The 16,330-nt window shown below is 36.3% G+C and overlaps 1 protein-coding gene across 1 annotated transcript in view; it reads right to left on the bottom strand.

The window, feature by feature from the left end:
* The window catches only part of LOC146146316 (uncharacterized), a 137,381-nt gene extending 129,157 nt beyond the window's left edge, over positions 1-8,224 (bottom strand). Inside the window, exons 1-4 of the mRNA XM_083389939.1 lie at positions 8,060-8,224; positions 6,329-6,416; positions 4,956-5,276; positions 2,509-2,718 (exon numbers count right to left, since the gene is read on the bottom strand). Coding sequence (XP_083246065.1) covers positions 2,509-2,718; positions 4,956-5,276; positions 6,329-6,358 — 561 coding nt within the window. The 5' untranslated portion in view covers positions 6,359-6,416; positions 8,060-8,224. The remainder of the gene's footprint in view (positions 1-2,508; positions 2,719-4,955; positions 5,277-6,328; positions 6,417-8,059) is intronic.
* Between the last annotated feature and the right edge of the window lie 8,106 nt (positions 8,225-16,330).

Below are 16,330 nucleotides of genomic sequence, written 5' to 3'. Positions count from 1 at the left end.
AGCCTCCACAAACAAAGAAAGGTGCAACAAAATAAAAAATGAGAACAATAAGACATAAACCAGCCTTGTTTTACTCGATAATTATCCATAAGGAACATCAACTAAAATTTAACACGTTTGAGACTACACGAAAAAATTTAACAGGTATGAGACTACACAAAATAACATTATTTTTACTAATTAGACATTCAATAGATAAACAATATAAAGTTATTTGGTAATTGCTAAATAATACATCACTATTATTTACTCCCATGTACAACACCAACTAGTTACCAAAACAACTTCGCGTCAAGCTTCTTACAAGTTTAATTGACAACGTCCACAAAAACAACATTTGACAGGTTTAACCGACGTGACTCAGCACAAATCCGATGACCACTCACGTTACTCAGCGCTTTTTGTTTTCTCAGGCGTTCAAATTCGGGCGTCGAACTTACTTCGGTGTAACCAGCAGATTTGGCCCGTTGGAAACCCTCGTGGTACTTTACCTAAATCGCACGCGCCGAAAATTCTTGTTTAACTTTTTTTCGCGGGATGAACGCAGTGGAATAACGTTTCCAGCATGTGATACGCAGTATGGCAGAATGCTGGCGACTTGGCGACTATGTCGGCCGAAGAATCAGCCAGAAAACCGAAGAAATTAGTGCAAAAAAAATTTTAAGTAAAAAAGAAAAATGTGAAAAAAAATTTTTTTTTTTTTTTGGAAATTTATCCAAAGAATATTTTTTCCTGCTTTTCAATCTGGCTTTGAGCAGCACATTTTCACATAAGTTTGCCTGAAAACAGCTATTTATGTAACACTTTTAAATCAAGAAAAGCAGACATGTACGTACACCCCCAGGCCCCAGGTTGTACCTTCACTTGTCCTTTATATATTTGTTAATGACTTAATGTCACAAAAAATTTTGCGCCTTCGACGTTACGTTTTGTTGTCTAATTTACTTATTAATAGCTTTGTTTATCGCCAAAACATGGCAAGGTTCATACATTCCTTAGGCGAACACATCATTTAACCTTAGGGGCGTGACCAAAAACCAAAGAATTTTCGCCAAAAATGCTTGTCACCAGAAGGCTGGCAAGATTCTGCCAGCCTGGTGATACGCTTAACGAATGTGCGTGCAAGAGTTTTCCTAGTATTTTACGCAAAACGCCGATTGCTATTAAATTCTAAGTCAAAGTTTTTTTGTTTTTTTTTATATATAGTTTAATGCAGATGGCAGATACAAGCAATCGACATGTTCCTAAAACGTACACTATAAAGTAAGACCAGGTTTATTATTATAACATTATAACTTCACTTAAATCGCCACCAGGCATATAGTTGTTGTGTTTTCTTTGTTAGTTTAATCCAGTGAAAAGCAAGTATAACGACTTAATAAAATAATGCAGTTTGCGTAGCAGCTGGGATAGTCCTTAAGCTAGAGCGCCATACCTTCAAAAAACTGACTTACATTTTTTGTGTTATTATTATACCACAGACATCCCTGGTTTGAACTTAAGTCTGGAAATTGGTGTATAGATCAACGTTGTACAATTGAAGTCTTTAACAGACTAACCGAATCAGTCGATTAATTATGAATAGTCATGCAAGCCAGGCTAAATAAGATAAACTAGCCTGCGGTGAGGTTCAAACTCACGAGCTCGGTCATACGGGGACCGTCGCTCTACCAACTGAGATCTGCGTTGTATAGATCATAGCAAAAGTGAATCAATAATCTTTGAAAACGGTCGTATTTGTCTAATTCTAAATAGGGTAATCAGATGGTACTATATAAAAAGACAAATTGCATTGAACTCTCACAAGCGTCCGCACAACCTAGCTTCATCGGGTCAAAGTAACTAAATACACGTTGTCATTATGTAGTGCACCTTTAACCTATTCCAGGGGTGTCCAACAAGCGGCACGCGTGCCAAATGTGGCACGCCACCTAATAAAAAATGACACGCAAGCCCCCCCCAAAATACTTCATTTGTTATTCGGCCAATTGTCAAGAAATACTAAATTTGTTATACAGCCAATTACCATTGTTTGTTCACATTATATAACAATCGCGGCAATTACAACAACTAACAATTGTAGTGGACGCAAGCCTTCACATAATTATAGAGCTTGGTGTAAACTGTAAAGAAACAAGTAGCAAAGTCAGCTCACCGACGGTGGTCGGCAATCTGTTGAATCGTTTAGTGTTATCGTGCAGTTGAAACTTTGGCACGGGAAGAAATTATAAGATAAAAACTGGCACGCCGGCATGTTTGAGTTGGCCACCCCTGCCCTATTCAGAATTAAATGACAACAGTACTACCCTAATGTCGCACCCGTACAAATTCTATCACTTTGGACGGAGTATCGGCTGCGATCCGGTATTATCAGACATCTCTGGTTTTTAGAAGTCGGGCAAAAACATAACAAAACACGACCATTTGAGGACATATTGGCTATCTGCGTTTATTTCTAAGCTGAAACCAAAACAAAAAATCAAACTTTTTCGGTATCCGGTATCTCACCTGACTCTGTACTTGCGACATCTTGAGCGCGTGCATCATCTGTGGCGTCATAAACACTTCACCCTTCTTCCATTTTCGACCGCTGTTCGACATCTGGTCCGTCTGGTCAGTCTGGTCCGACTGCTGGTCCCACTGGTCCGTCTGGTCGGTTTGGTGCGACGACTGGTCTTCGAACTGGGTCGAGTGTTCCTCAATGAACTGCTGAGCTCGCTGGAGGTGGACAAAATATATGAGTTTGTTATATTTCGTAGTATACACTGGAGAAGTTAAGATTTTTTTTATATTGTAGATGTTCTACTTTACGGTAACATATTGGAGAGTAGCGCCAATGCTAACTAAATAGCTTGTGCATAAAAAATGTAATAGCTTCAAAAATGCTTTTAAAAAAGTTAACGCACATTGTTTAGAAGGATTTTTGAATCACTGAATTGCATCAATAAGCGGGACTGTCAATGATTTTATTCAATATGTATATGTAGGCCAATATGTATAGGTAGGCAATGTTCATTACGATGCTATTAAAAACGGAAATCTTGGTTGAAATGAGTGAAAGATATAAATGATTGTGTTCCACATACTGATGATCAGCTACACGGCTCAGCTGGGATTAATGGATGAAATTAAAAATTATATCCGACAATTCTGTCTATATTGTGGTGATCAGCGAATGGTCGGAAGCACGGTTGAAGACTCAAGTTAACGATCACAAGAACGGTGTGACCAAAAACACCTCTACAAACGAAAATGAAAGCAGATGCTATGGAGAATGAGTGAAAACTGGAAGGCAAAATGAATGTGTTCCATACATTGTTAAACCGATGCTATGGAGAATGAGTGAAAACTGGAAGGCAAAATGAATGTGTTCCATACATTGATGAACAGATGCTATGGAGAATGAGAGAAAACTGGAAGGCAAAATGAATATGTTCCATACATTGATGAACAGATGCTATGGAGAATGAGTAAAAACTGGAAGGCAAAAGGAATGTGTTCCATACATTGATGAACAGATGCTATGGAGAATGAGAGAAAACTGGAAGGCAAAATGAATGTGTTCCATACATTGTTAAACCGATGCTATGGAGAATGAGTGAAAACTGGAAGGCAAAATGAATGTGTTCCATATATTGTTAAACCGATGCTATGGAGAATGAGTGAAAACTGGAAGGAAAAATGAATGTGTTCCATACATTGTTAAACCGATGCTATGGAGAATGAGTGAAAACTGAAAGGCAAAATGAATGTGTTCCATACATTGTTAAACCGATGCTATGGAGAATGAGTGAAAACTGGAAGGCAAAATGAATGTGTTCCATACATTGTTAAACCGATGCTATGGAGAATGAGTGAAAACTGGAAGGCAAAATGAATGTGTTCCATATATTGTTAAACCGATGCTATGGAGAATGAGTAAAAACTGGAAGGCAAAATGAATGTGTTCCATACATTGTTAAACCGATGCTATGGAGAATGAGTGAAAACTGGAAGGCAAAATGAGTGTGTTCCATATATTGTTAAACCGATGCTATGGAGAATGAGTGAAAACTGGAAGGCAAAATGAATGTGTTCCATACATTGTTAAACCGATGCTATAGAGAATGAGTAAAAACTGGAAGGCAAAATGAATGTGTTCCATACATTGTTAAACCGATGCTATGGAGAATGAGTAAAAACTGGAAGGCAAAATGAATGTGTTCCATACATTGTTAAACCGATGCTATGGAGAATGAGTAAAAACTGGAAGGCAAAATGAATGTGTTCCATACATTGTTAAACCGATGCTATGGAGAATGAATGAAAACTGGAAGGCAAAATGAATGTGTTCCATACATTGTTAAACCGATGCTATGGAGAATGAGTAAAAACTGGAAGGCAAAAGGAATGTGTTCCATACATTGTTAAACCGATACTATGGAGAATGAGTGAAATTTGTTTTGTAACACGATCTGAAACCAAATGACGTCATTACTATGCCAAGCAAGCAAAAAGGAAATTGGAACGATCAGAAGTATTTTTCCTAAGTTTTAGGGTTTTAGCGTTAAGAAATCCAGTTGTTAATCTGCTATTTCATGATAAATTTAACATTCAAGGTACAATCACTGCGCTGGGTCGCAAATCATGATTGAAATTTTTTAAATCGAGTATCGGCTCCGATCCGATATTACCGGGCATCCATAACATTGTCGATTGACGTGTTTAACAAATCGTCAGAGGCACGGTTGAAGGTAGGAGATGTCTATAACAAGAAATACGTTCTCGTGACAAAAATGAGAATAGTTGCAATGAAAATGGACGAAAATAAAATGATTCCACTTGATATTAAGGTATAGCTTGCAAAGAAATCGCCAAGCACAGGAAAATCAAAATTCTTGAATTAGAAAATGAGCGAAAATAGCCGATGAATAATGGATGATTGCAAGCAGAGATACATCGCCAATCTAGTCCACCTGGTTATCGACGTCATCTGTGACGTAGGACCTCGTCACTTCGCTTGTGACGTCATCGAGTTCAGAACTTTCTAGAACAGTATAGCCGTCGGATTTCTGCTGCTCGACTGTTTGATAGTCTCCATTAAGGCTTGGTTTCGGAAGGTTAGCGAGTCTTTCTTGCGATTTGGTTCTTGCCACTTTTGCTTTCGCTTTTCTGATCGCCTTTTCCTTATCCACGTTAGCGCCATCACGTGGCCGCTTTTTCTTGACCAGAAACTTCTTTGTTTTTCCGCTTGCGCCGTTTGTTTTTTCCTTTCTGGGCTTTTTGCCTTTTTCGTCCTTTACGGCGATAAGAAAAGAGCGGGGATTTAAATTGTGAGCTAATTGGATGATTTAAGGCAAATTGGCCTTTACAAAAGTGGTTCCCAACATATATTAAATACAATTTTTAAAACGCACTTAAAAATCAGGGGTAAGTTTGATGATTTGAACGCTTAGGTGATTTTGACGAGGGATTTACTATAAAGCGCAATCCGCAAAACTAAATCCTTTAGTTTGGGGCTAAAATGAGCACAAAGCTACAATTTCGTCACAAAACTGCTTTCAAGGACGATTTGTCAAGCTCCAGTTTTCGCAGATCGAATTTGAGTTTACACAGGATAAGACGAGCGAGTAACATGACGGCTGCTGACTGCAGACTTGCACAGCTAGTTAGTAGTAGGGTTTACCAGCTTTTCAGTTTTAAGAATATCATTCAAATGCCGATTGTACGAAGATAAGATGACATTAAATGAAATCTGAGCGTTTTTTTCCGCACAACTTGTGACAAAGACTGCAGAATTTAGGCGAGAGATTTAGTGCAAAGCGCAATCCGCAACACCTAAGGTTAGGCTTTTTTCGGGAAAATATAGGACTATCAAAACCTGGAGAGCTCTATACAACATATATACGAAAAATAATGACTAAAATTTATCATAAAACGAACAATTTGTCGTTGATCACGCAAGCTGGAGCTAGTCCCTTCAGTTTGACTAGAATCGACAACATAAAACCTTTCCAACAATTCGGCCAGTCGAGCTAGGTTTATTAGTTAGAAAATGCGTAAAAGAGTGTAATGTTTCGTGTTATAAGTAGGGCGATTATTTTTTGACTTAAAACATTTACACGTTAGGTCAAAATTTTTTTTTAGTCAAAATCGATCAAAAATGCAGATAATTTTTATACAAAATTAAAAAAAAAACTAGTCAGCATTTGAAATTGTTGTTCAGTTGAAATTTGATCAAAAAAAATTGAAAAAAAAATTGGAAAAAATGGAAATGCGTAAAAAGGTGTCATGTTTTGTGTTACAGGGCTTGCAAGACATATAAGCGATTGCGAAGATATAGTTTTACCTGAAGGTGTTGTTCGTCATCTGATGCCATGTTGGAAATGGTTCGTTGTTGAGAGAAGAAAAATGGATTAACAAAATCGAGAGAAAGGCTAAAGAAAAAAGGAAATAAAAGAGAAGATAGTGAGGGAAAAAAGATAAAGATAGAGTAAAATTATTTCCTAAAAGTGCTTCCCAAACTTTTTTTGGATCGCGGCACACTAATAAAATCTTAACTATTTCTCGGCACACTTGTAATTTTACAGTCGCCCTTAACACACGATAAACTATATGTAAATCTCATAAATTATTAAATTGTATCAAATAGTGCATACTTAAGTCCAAAATGCTTGCGTGTATGCCAAATACCCTCTTTTCCAAAATTACAAAAAGTTTCGACAATCTGTTGACGCACATTAGTTTGCCGCGGCACACAGTTTGGCAATCACTGCTCTAAAGTCTAAACGACGGTCAGCGATTAAAAAGCATAACGTTAGAATGTTTTACCTTAAAAAAATCAGTGACTAAATACAAGTGAATTAATGCTGCGCATGCGCAAAGACATTGTGACGTCACTACCAACACAGCTCTTACTGTACAAAATACTTTTATGCAATAGAAGCGGGAAGAATGGTGGTGGTGCTTCAGAAAATTCCGTTAACATTGAACGTAAGAATCAATTGAGCCAATTAGTAATTGTTGAAGAAAAAAATCTCGGTGAATTTAGGTCTACCAAACGACTCAGCGTTATTTTACAATATGAGAACCAGACTAAACCAAATGGCATAAGTTCTTTTTTTAGCACACTTATTCGTTGGTGAAGGGTGGAGAATATCATAAATTCAATATGTTTCCTAATTGACATACTTTAAAAACGCCTAAATTAAAATTTCTCTCTGCTCAAAACTGATTGGTTTTACGCGCACGAATGCACGGTACATAAAATTATTATTGATTTTAAAAACGGTTACCGTCCGTAGACTGATTTACGTTTTATACTCAGTGGTAAAAAGCAAGCCGAAACAGTTCGGAGCGGCGTTCTGGTGAAATAATTGCTGCAGCTTTGCCGCATCAAGAAATTTTTCTTTTTTACTAGGCTTCTGCACGATTTCCTTGAATGTATTTAAACACGGATTTTAGTTGCATACACCATTCTTGATTTCTGTTCGTCGTTAAACTTCTTGTTTATGCACTCTATGACGTGCAGCCGTAGGGGAAGCCCCGACAACTGACATGTCTTATATAAAGATCTTTGTATATGGCCGTATTTGTCTAATTCTAAATAGAGGAATCAGGTGGCACTGTATAAAGACAAATTGTGTTAGAAACACTTTGACCTGATGAAGCAGGGTTGTGCGAAAGCTTGTCAAGATTTCAACACAATTTGTCTTTATACAGTGCCACCTGATTCCCCTTATATAAAGAGTAAACTAACATAACACGAATGCTTAATTGCAAACATTTTTTTCCCAGTACACAGCCTAAGGTCTTATTAATAATCTGAAATTATGCGTTTTAAATATAAAGCAAGATGTTGGATAGTGTATTCAAGAAAAGTCAGTTTAAACGTTTATTAAGTGCACCAACTCAAAAGGTACCTTAGGTTTCCCGGGGTTATTTGTTTTCGACTTCATGTAATGACGCAAGTTTTTGGCGTCATCTGGTTCTACCTCATAGGCGCACCAAAATAAGAAGTTAAAATCTGTGCTGTTTTTGTTTTTGTGTAAACTATGACACATTAATAAATTGATCTTACCTTTTGTGAAACTTTTATTTAAATTTAAACTTCGGATGATATCTTCCTGGAGAATAAATCAGTGATAAATCCAACAACAACTTTAGCTGTTCAACTATCACAAACAAGCTGTTTATCAACGTACGCTCAAAGCTATATTCCCCTAGTTCTGTTACATGCCAAATTCGAAACCTAAAAACAAAAGGATAAATACCAATAAATGGACAATGAACAACGTCTCCTTGTTACACAACCAAGACCAATTAAGTGTATCTTTATACAGGCCTAACCCACTGCCAACAGATTTCTGGGCGCTGGTCTAGAATCCTACCACAGTTCTAAAATCAACGCAAAAAATTTGAGTTAGGATGCGGGTTAGCGTTTGGGTGTGGGTGGGTCAAGTAATATTATAATAATAATACTTGACCCACCTTAACCCAAACGCTAACCTGTACCCTAACCCAAATGGTGTTTCGTTGTGGTAGGATTCTAGACCAGCGCCGATTTCTGTCCACAACAGATTTCTGTCCACATTTCTGTACTCTTATGTAACATTTGTCCAAACAGTGCTGCGGAGTCAGACTTGGGACTCGACGGAGTCGGTTTGTTTTGCTGCATTCAAACTCGGAGCTCGAGCAAGACCACGTAAAACTACCAGGTACCAACGTGAGCATGCGCTTTACGAAATTTCAAAACTAAAAAGGCAGCAAACTGTAAACTGTAAAGGTGAAATAGCAAATGGTGAAATATTACCCTTTACTATCAGGCTTGAAGCATATTTGAACCATAACAAAACACCGGATTTGTTTGTTTTTATTAAACCTTTAGTAACGCAATAAAAATCTTGCTATTTTCACCTGGTCTTTATAAATTTATAACTCTTGAGTCTGAAATACTGCTGTTATAATTTTTTGGCAAAACTGATTAAAGATGTAAAACACAATTTAAACTTAGGGCGCTGGTCTAGAATCCTACCACAACGCACATTATTTGGATTAGGGTGCGGGTTAGCGTTTGGGTTAGGATGGGTTATGCGATAATATTACATAATAAATATAATAATACTTGACCCACCCACACCCAAATGCTAATTACTAATTCGCACCCTATAACTTAAATATTGTGCGTGAATTAATAACTGTGGTAGGATTCTAGACCAGCGCCAAACTTAGTGCATATGTTACCGCGACTGTTTGAAAGTTTTGACTAACACTTTATTCCTTTCTAACCTAGTTACTTAAGTTTTAAATAGCTAGCAATAGGCCCTTTTATTCTTTCAACTGTAACTAAGCGTATTACGATCCTCAGTTCGGTTTGATAAAATGAAACAATCGAGTGGTATTGTTACCTCATAAAAACGGCTAGCAAACGGAGAGTGTAAATTTTTACATATTTGCACAATAAACCTAGATATTTAAATAATGCGTTTTGAGAACCAGTATAATTTGGGCGGAAAAAACTGTTAGAACATAGAATTTTTCAAAGACTTTTAGTTCAAAGACATTCAAAGACTTCTTTGTGGAAACACTGTTGTTCGTACGTTATTAAATTGTGTACCCATTTACAAAGTTTCTACTTAACATAGGACTCTGCTAGCTCAGTCAAAAATCATTCATGCTCACCAAATAAACATTTTAACAGAATGAAAGTTCCTTAGACTTAGAGGAAACACTGACTGCAGTCTTACTAACTGTTACAACGTTTTGAACTGTAGTTTATCGTGTAAAAGCAAAGGCCTTTGCCCTGGCTGATGACCTAACACATCGACGTAGACCCAAGGCGCCTGTGCCTGTCAATCAAACTAAGACAGGCGTGACGTAACAAATCGTCACCAGCTGAGAGGCTGTGGCTGCATTTGCTCAGGCGTCAAACTTAATACGCACATCAGACAAGTATGCTACATTTTTGAGTTTCAGGAATTTGAAAATGAAGTTATTTTGATAAAATCAGTGCATAGCCAAGAAGTATATAGCGACAAGTAATTTTGTTTTACAAATTTATTTTGTCGAAATAGGTGAAATCAGACCATGCGAACAATTAATTTGTTACCTTTTTGAAAGTATATAGCGACACGGCAAATGTATCTTGCTTTAAGAATAAAATCATATTTAGTTCGCAACAATACGACCTGAATACTAGAGGCCAGTGGTTGTTACCGTTTTGTGGCCAAAATTCTTGATCAGAAGTTTATGGGTCTAATTTGCTCTCCTATTTAAACTATACAAAATCCATGCAATTAAAAATGAAACATCAAATCAATGACGTCACGACGTATACACAAATGTCCGTTAGATATTAATACAGTTAAAAAAGCGTTTTCTGCTATTTTTGCATCAAAGCGTTCGCAGATGGCATCTCATATCAACGTCAAAAATAATTTCTAATGTAGTACGGTTCCAGTCTTTTGTGGAAAGAAGCGGCCACGACATCTTTCAAATTGTAATTCTTTTAAACAAGTATGATAACAAAATTTCCGCGGTTCGCGCGAATCCTGTTTGTCTTTTCGTGGCTGTTAGCCGATTTGATGAAATACTTTTTGCACATAAAAGGCCCTGTTCGTACCATGACAATCAGTAATCAAAGCTTTGCAAACTTAGCCAAAGGTCGCTTACAGAGTCTAGAATTAGATGTTAAAAAATATAATATGACTCTCATCGAAATACAGCCTAAAATATTCGGCTGTGACGGCCTCCTTAGGTAAAAAGTTTCCCGACCACTGGCTTAAAGTAACGTAATTTTGTTTTACATGTTTCTTGGGTCGAAATATGTGAAGTCAGACCTGGACAATTAATTCGTAACCCTTTGATTTGTTTTCAAATATACTTTAAAGTAAAATGCCGATAGAGCTACAAAACCAAAATTAAGAAAATTACGGCCCACCAAGCGATGTAATCCGGCCCGCGGCTCATTTTCCATCAAACTGTTTAAGCAAAAAGCTTTGCCTTCCTTTTTTGACTATTACAATATTTTAATGAATAAATAACACATCTTAAGCCAGTATTTCTTAATCAGGTAAATGGTTCACCCCAGGGTGAATAAAATTTTTGCAGGGGTGAACTAACCAAAAGGGGTGAATAAGGGTGAACCGTCAAAAATGGACGATAGCTTGCGAGCAGGGCGGATATTCCGGGTGTTCAACCAGTTCAGTGAACAGGTGAGAATTTCCAAAAACAAAATTAATTCCAATTTTTTTGTGAATGAAATCTGGAGATAGATGCTAGGGGGTGAACAAAACTGAAAAAGTTTAAGAAGCATTGTCTTAACCTATTCCTACTCTTATCAGCTTGTAAAAGATACGTTACAGCTATATTTAAAAAATAAGAAATTTTGCATTGTATTATGTGGGTTTTAGATCCTCTTTTTGACACGGCCCCCGAAATCATTTTCTGTTTCCCATGCTGCCCCTTGTCGAAAATAGTTGCCCTTTTGATCCCTGCACCAAACAAATCAAGTTTTATTTTTTTTTTTTTGAGCTATGTAGAGGTTAAAAAAGCAAAAAATGAAATCATTGCATCGTTGAAATGTTGACAAATGGCTAAAAAATAAAGTTTAACCCTACAAACACGGTAACGAAAAGTCAGTGCATTACTTAAAATTACGTAAAGTAGATGCATTTTGGTTGGGTAATGTGATCGTAAACCATGACTCATTAGCGTTGCTAGATAAACCTCCCTGCGCTCATATATATCCTTAAACCACACACATACACATTTATATACCCTAAGGTCAGATGGTTAAATCATAAAAGGAAAATACTTGTGGGAATAAAATTATAAAAAGCCTCCCCTGATACAATCAAAATCTGCTGAGCGTGTGCTACGACTAACTTACAACATACGCCTCATTATGCGACGTTTTAAGAGATGTGAAGACCTATCAACATCTTGCGTTTTACTTAAACAACTTTGGTTATTGTTCGGAAAGCTAAACGTTATATACTTAAAGCACAAATCGTTTTGCTGCCTAATAGCTTTAGTACTTTTTCAAACAATTCTAGTCAGACTCCCAAGTCTAACTCGACCTATTCTGGACACATCCAAACTAAACGACTCCATAAATAGCACATTACTTGAAATTCAAAGACAAAATGTTAGGTAGGATAAGGTATGACGTAATGTTTACTGTTGCTACTTATTTGGGTTAAGTACGGGTTAGCGTTTGGGTTTGGGTCGGTCAAGTATTATTATATATATCTCCTCGGTCAAAAGATGACTAAAAATACATAATATTATTTAAAATATTTTTTAACTTTGCGAGTAGCAGCGGTATTACGTCATACCTTATTCTACCGTGGCCGCAACATTGGGTCAAAGTATTTTTCAAACAAATCATGGCGCTGGTCTAGAATCAAACCACACATTTGTTAGGTACAGTAACGAACATAAGTTTAATGGTGAAAATAACGGTCCAAATAGACGTTAAAAGCGACATGCTTTATTTTCAAACGTTTCGGCAATTTCTAATGCCTTCATCAGTGAAAAAAAGCATGTCGCTTTAACGTCTATTTGGGCAGTTATTTCCACCATTAAACTTATGAACAGATCCGTATATAGTGTTCCAAAGTAACGAACAAGTTGTCAAAATTGAAAATGCAAACTGGGAGAATAAACATAATAATTCTTGACCAACCCGAACCAAAACCCTAACCCAAATAATGTGCGTTAATTTAATAATTATTTAAATGCTGCGCCGTGGAATAATCCCAAACTCGGGTGGGCATAAAATAATGTTTCGTTTAGGTTGCACAATGCACATTGTTTGTTTCTTTATCCTTTGCGATTTTAATTTTGACAACTTGATTCGTTCTGTACCTTTCGTTACCGTTAAAAAAGGGGTAGGCCTACGATTTTCACAAATTTAATTATCACAGCCTTTTGTAACCAACATTTGAGCGACGCGTTTAGCCGTTCCAGTTAGGCTTCACGTCGACTCGATTTCCATGGGGGAATTAGGCTTCGTTTTCTCAGCACAGCGTTGTGTGCGACTTTGGGTGTTTTGTATTGTTAGCATTTGAAGAACAGTTTGCAATCTCGTGGTTAGAGACAAGCTGTAGCCTAATGCGAGGACTTGTTGTGCATTTGTGTTTGCCTCATACTGACAGTCGGACTGTCCTATATACGTCTTGCTCGAGAACGTAAAGTCAATCCTGATCCTTAGCAGCTACTTTGCAGATTGTGTCCCAAACTAGTCCGCGCCAAAATCATTACTAAACATCGATCGCAACATTTTACTAAACATCGATCAAACATAAACTGGCCACAGCTGTAAACAAGATTAACAATCGCACGTTTCTGTAGAATAATTAATAAACAAACGAATTTTAACATAATAAACTTTAGTTGCTAAAAAGTCTTTGCCTTTGACAGAACAATTTAATTTTAACCAAACAACTGTACAATGACGTACTGCTTAACTTTCTACAGCAGTGTTTCCCAAACTTTTTTTCTCGCGTACCATTTTGAGCTTTTGTACAGTGTTCATGTACCACCTAAGATACATCTGACTAGAATATCTCAAACTATACCTATTTTAGCATATAGATAAGAAAATGAGCATGTAGCTGTATTAGAGTTTAACAACTATCATTCCAGGAAGACTTAAAAGCCATAAATTAAGCAAAACACAGCAAATAGTTTTAATGCGATGGATGTAGTTGTTTTTTACGCGACCAGCTGGTTGAGATGTCGTCGGGAGTATGCTTGGTTTCATAGCTGAATTAGCAAGCGCCTTCATTCATACAAACAACATATTGCGGAACAGCTTCTCTATTGTGTTCAATAGCTATAAACCCGTAGTTTATGTAGCCTAAGTCTGGCTGTACTTTCGTTTAGACATGTTCCTAGTATAGTTAAATTAAACAAAATTAAATTCTCACACTATTCCTCTATTTTAAAAGAAATTACAGTAGTTCAATATGATTGAAATATCATTATACATATGGCAATACTACACTGCTGCTCTTCAGTTTATTACTACTTACATATTAAACCAGCTAACAATTAACGTTTTATTATCTTCAACAAGCTAAGTGTTACGTCATAAACGTGCGAAACCTCAAATTAAAGGTAATTAAAACGCAACATTGCAAATACCCAATCTGAAAGTTTTAAAAGTTGAAAGTTTTCGCAAGTTTATACATATGCTTCAAAAATTTTTTTTTTTAAGTTTTCGCAGATTTATACGTAGTCGCGTACCACCTGAAAGACTCTCGCGTACCACCGGTGGTACGCGTACCACAGTTTGGGAACCACTGTTCTACAGCCTAATAAAACAACAATCAGCTTTAAAATGTAATAATGTCCATCTTTAAGCTTCCTCTGTTACGAAACAATAGTTCCTGACAAAACTTAAAGATTTGCAAAAGTTAAATACTGTTTTTTTCAGCTCATTTGGGTAATTTTTAACTTGGAAAACGCTGGTCTAAACTTTATTCACTACTAAAAATGTAACAAAAAAGTTAATCAACTCCGTTAACCACCAAAGAACGCCTATAGTTAAATTGGATTAGATTAGACACAATAAGGTTCAAATATGCTTAAGGCATGCAATTCTAATCAATCATCGCTTTAGTCTATGGCCGTGGGTTTTGATGTTCATTCCTCAAAAGCTACAAAATACCTTATTTGTTGAACCGAGTCTTAAGAACAACTTACTAACTACTGCGTACACTACTTTCAGTACCAACAAAAAACACTTTTTTCATCGCTTTGGTAATTAATATCAATGTTTAGACCAGAACAGCTGTTTGAAGGTAAAGCACACTTCATTAAAACGGAGGCGATGATCTGGCCTTTGCCAGGGCTGTCAACAGAAAAGGAGAGAAAACCTCTGAAGGCTATCAACAGACAGCAGTCTTCGACGCCCGGTTAAAAATAACAGTGATAACGTTCTAACAGCTGGCGTTGGAAAGGCCTCTGTGGTAGAACAGACTGCTTGCTGAAACAAGGCAGGTCACATGTACAGTCAAGTTTCCAAGCTGTACAGAGGAATTCGCGTGGCCATAGGCTTTAAACCAGACTTGGGCAACTAGATAATTCTAGTTTTCTCATTCATTGAATTAGAGCAAAATGCGGCTAATTCTAATCTAATTCGGATTTTACCAAAAATATTACTTTGCCCAACGGCATTTTTAGTCTCTCAGTTAAAACAAATAATTTAAATTAAAACTCTTTGGTTTGAACGACTTGTATGTAATTTCTTCAGTCTAAAAAGGCATAAAAATTAGCACACACATTAACACCATTCACGTTCTTATAAGAATAAATTGCGATTAAATCAAATTGATTGTAAATAATTAAATGTGATTCTAGTTGAAATTCTAGTTAAAATTTGATTTTTTAGGAATTCGGCAATTTTAATTCTAATCTAATTTAAGAAAACTCAAAACGATCTAATTTTAATTCTAATCTAATTTGAAAACACTGAAACGCCGCTAATTTTATTTCTAATCTAATTTTAAAGAGCTAAAATAAATCTATGTTGTCCAAGTCTGCTTGAAACACCAGTTCTGTTGCTGTTTGTGGTTACATAAGCTACTGATGCAAAACCGTTCCTTTAAAAATAACCGACAACTGACAATACCAGCAAATACACATATAAACAACTAGGATAAAATTCCATTAATAAAACTACTTGTTTTCCGCTCGTTATAATGTTTAACTGCGCAAAACAAACCAACGTTTAGACTTTCCATAGTTATGTATTTCCAACCTTTTGTTTCAAAGGGCTTTACAATAATCGTCAACTGCCTTCTAGCTAAATTAACCGTGTTGCTTTAAAAAAATCACAGGGCAATTATCTATAGGCTACTAGGATTATACAACTTCACTTTTTTATAACTACAACAACACATTCGCAGCTGTTTCGTATCAAAGATGCAATCTAGTTGTTTATTAAAGCCGATTTGTTTTAATATTTCTTACTCAAATGCAACATTATCTTTGCCATGTCGTAGGATTTAAATTGTAGAATTCCCACAATGCTATAAAGGTTTGAGTTTCACACGAAAAAAACTTGGACACATAACTTCGTTTTGGTGATTTCGTCAAGAAACTTGTGCTGATAAAGAGTGTACCTGTAAACGTTTGCTGCTGTAAGCGCTATACGCTAGTAGGGCTTTGCTAAATTAATGTTTTATGAAACGTTTGTGTATACCTAGACTTAAATATTTAATGAGAAAACATCCCTGCTAGCCTATAAGTATGTTTTCCAATCCACTTTTAAATTCCCTTACTGATGAGATAAAATATGCATTTAATTATACTTTAAAACAAACGTTAACTAAAATAAGTT

Source organism: Ascidiella aspersa, chromosome 5 (assembly GCF_963924565.1).
Source record: "Ascidiella aspersa chromosome 5, kaAscAspe10.2, whole genome shotgun sequence".
In the NCBI taxonomy this organism is placed as follows: Eukaryota; Metazoa; Chordata; class Ascidiacea; order Phlebobranchia; family Ascidiidae; genus Ascidiella; species Ascidiella aspersa.
This window is presented reverse-complemented; position numbering and strand designations above follow the sequence as displayed.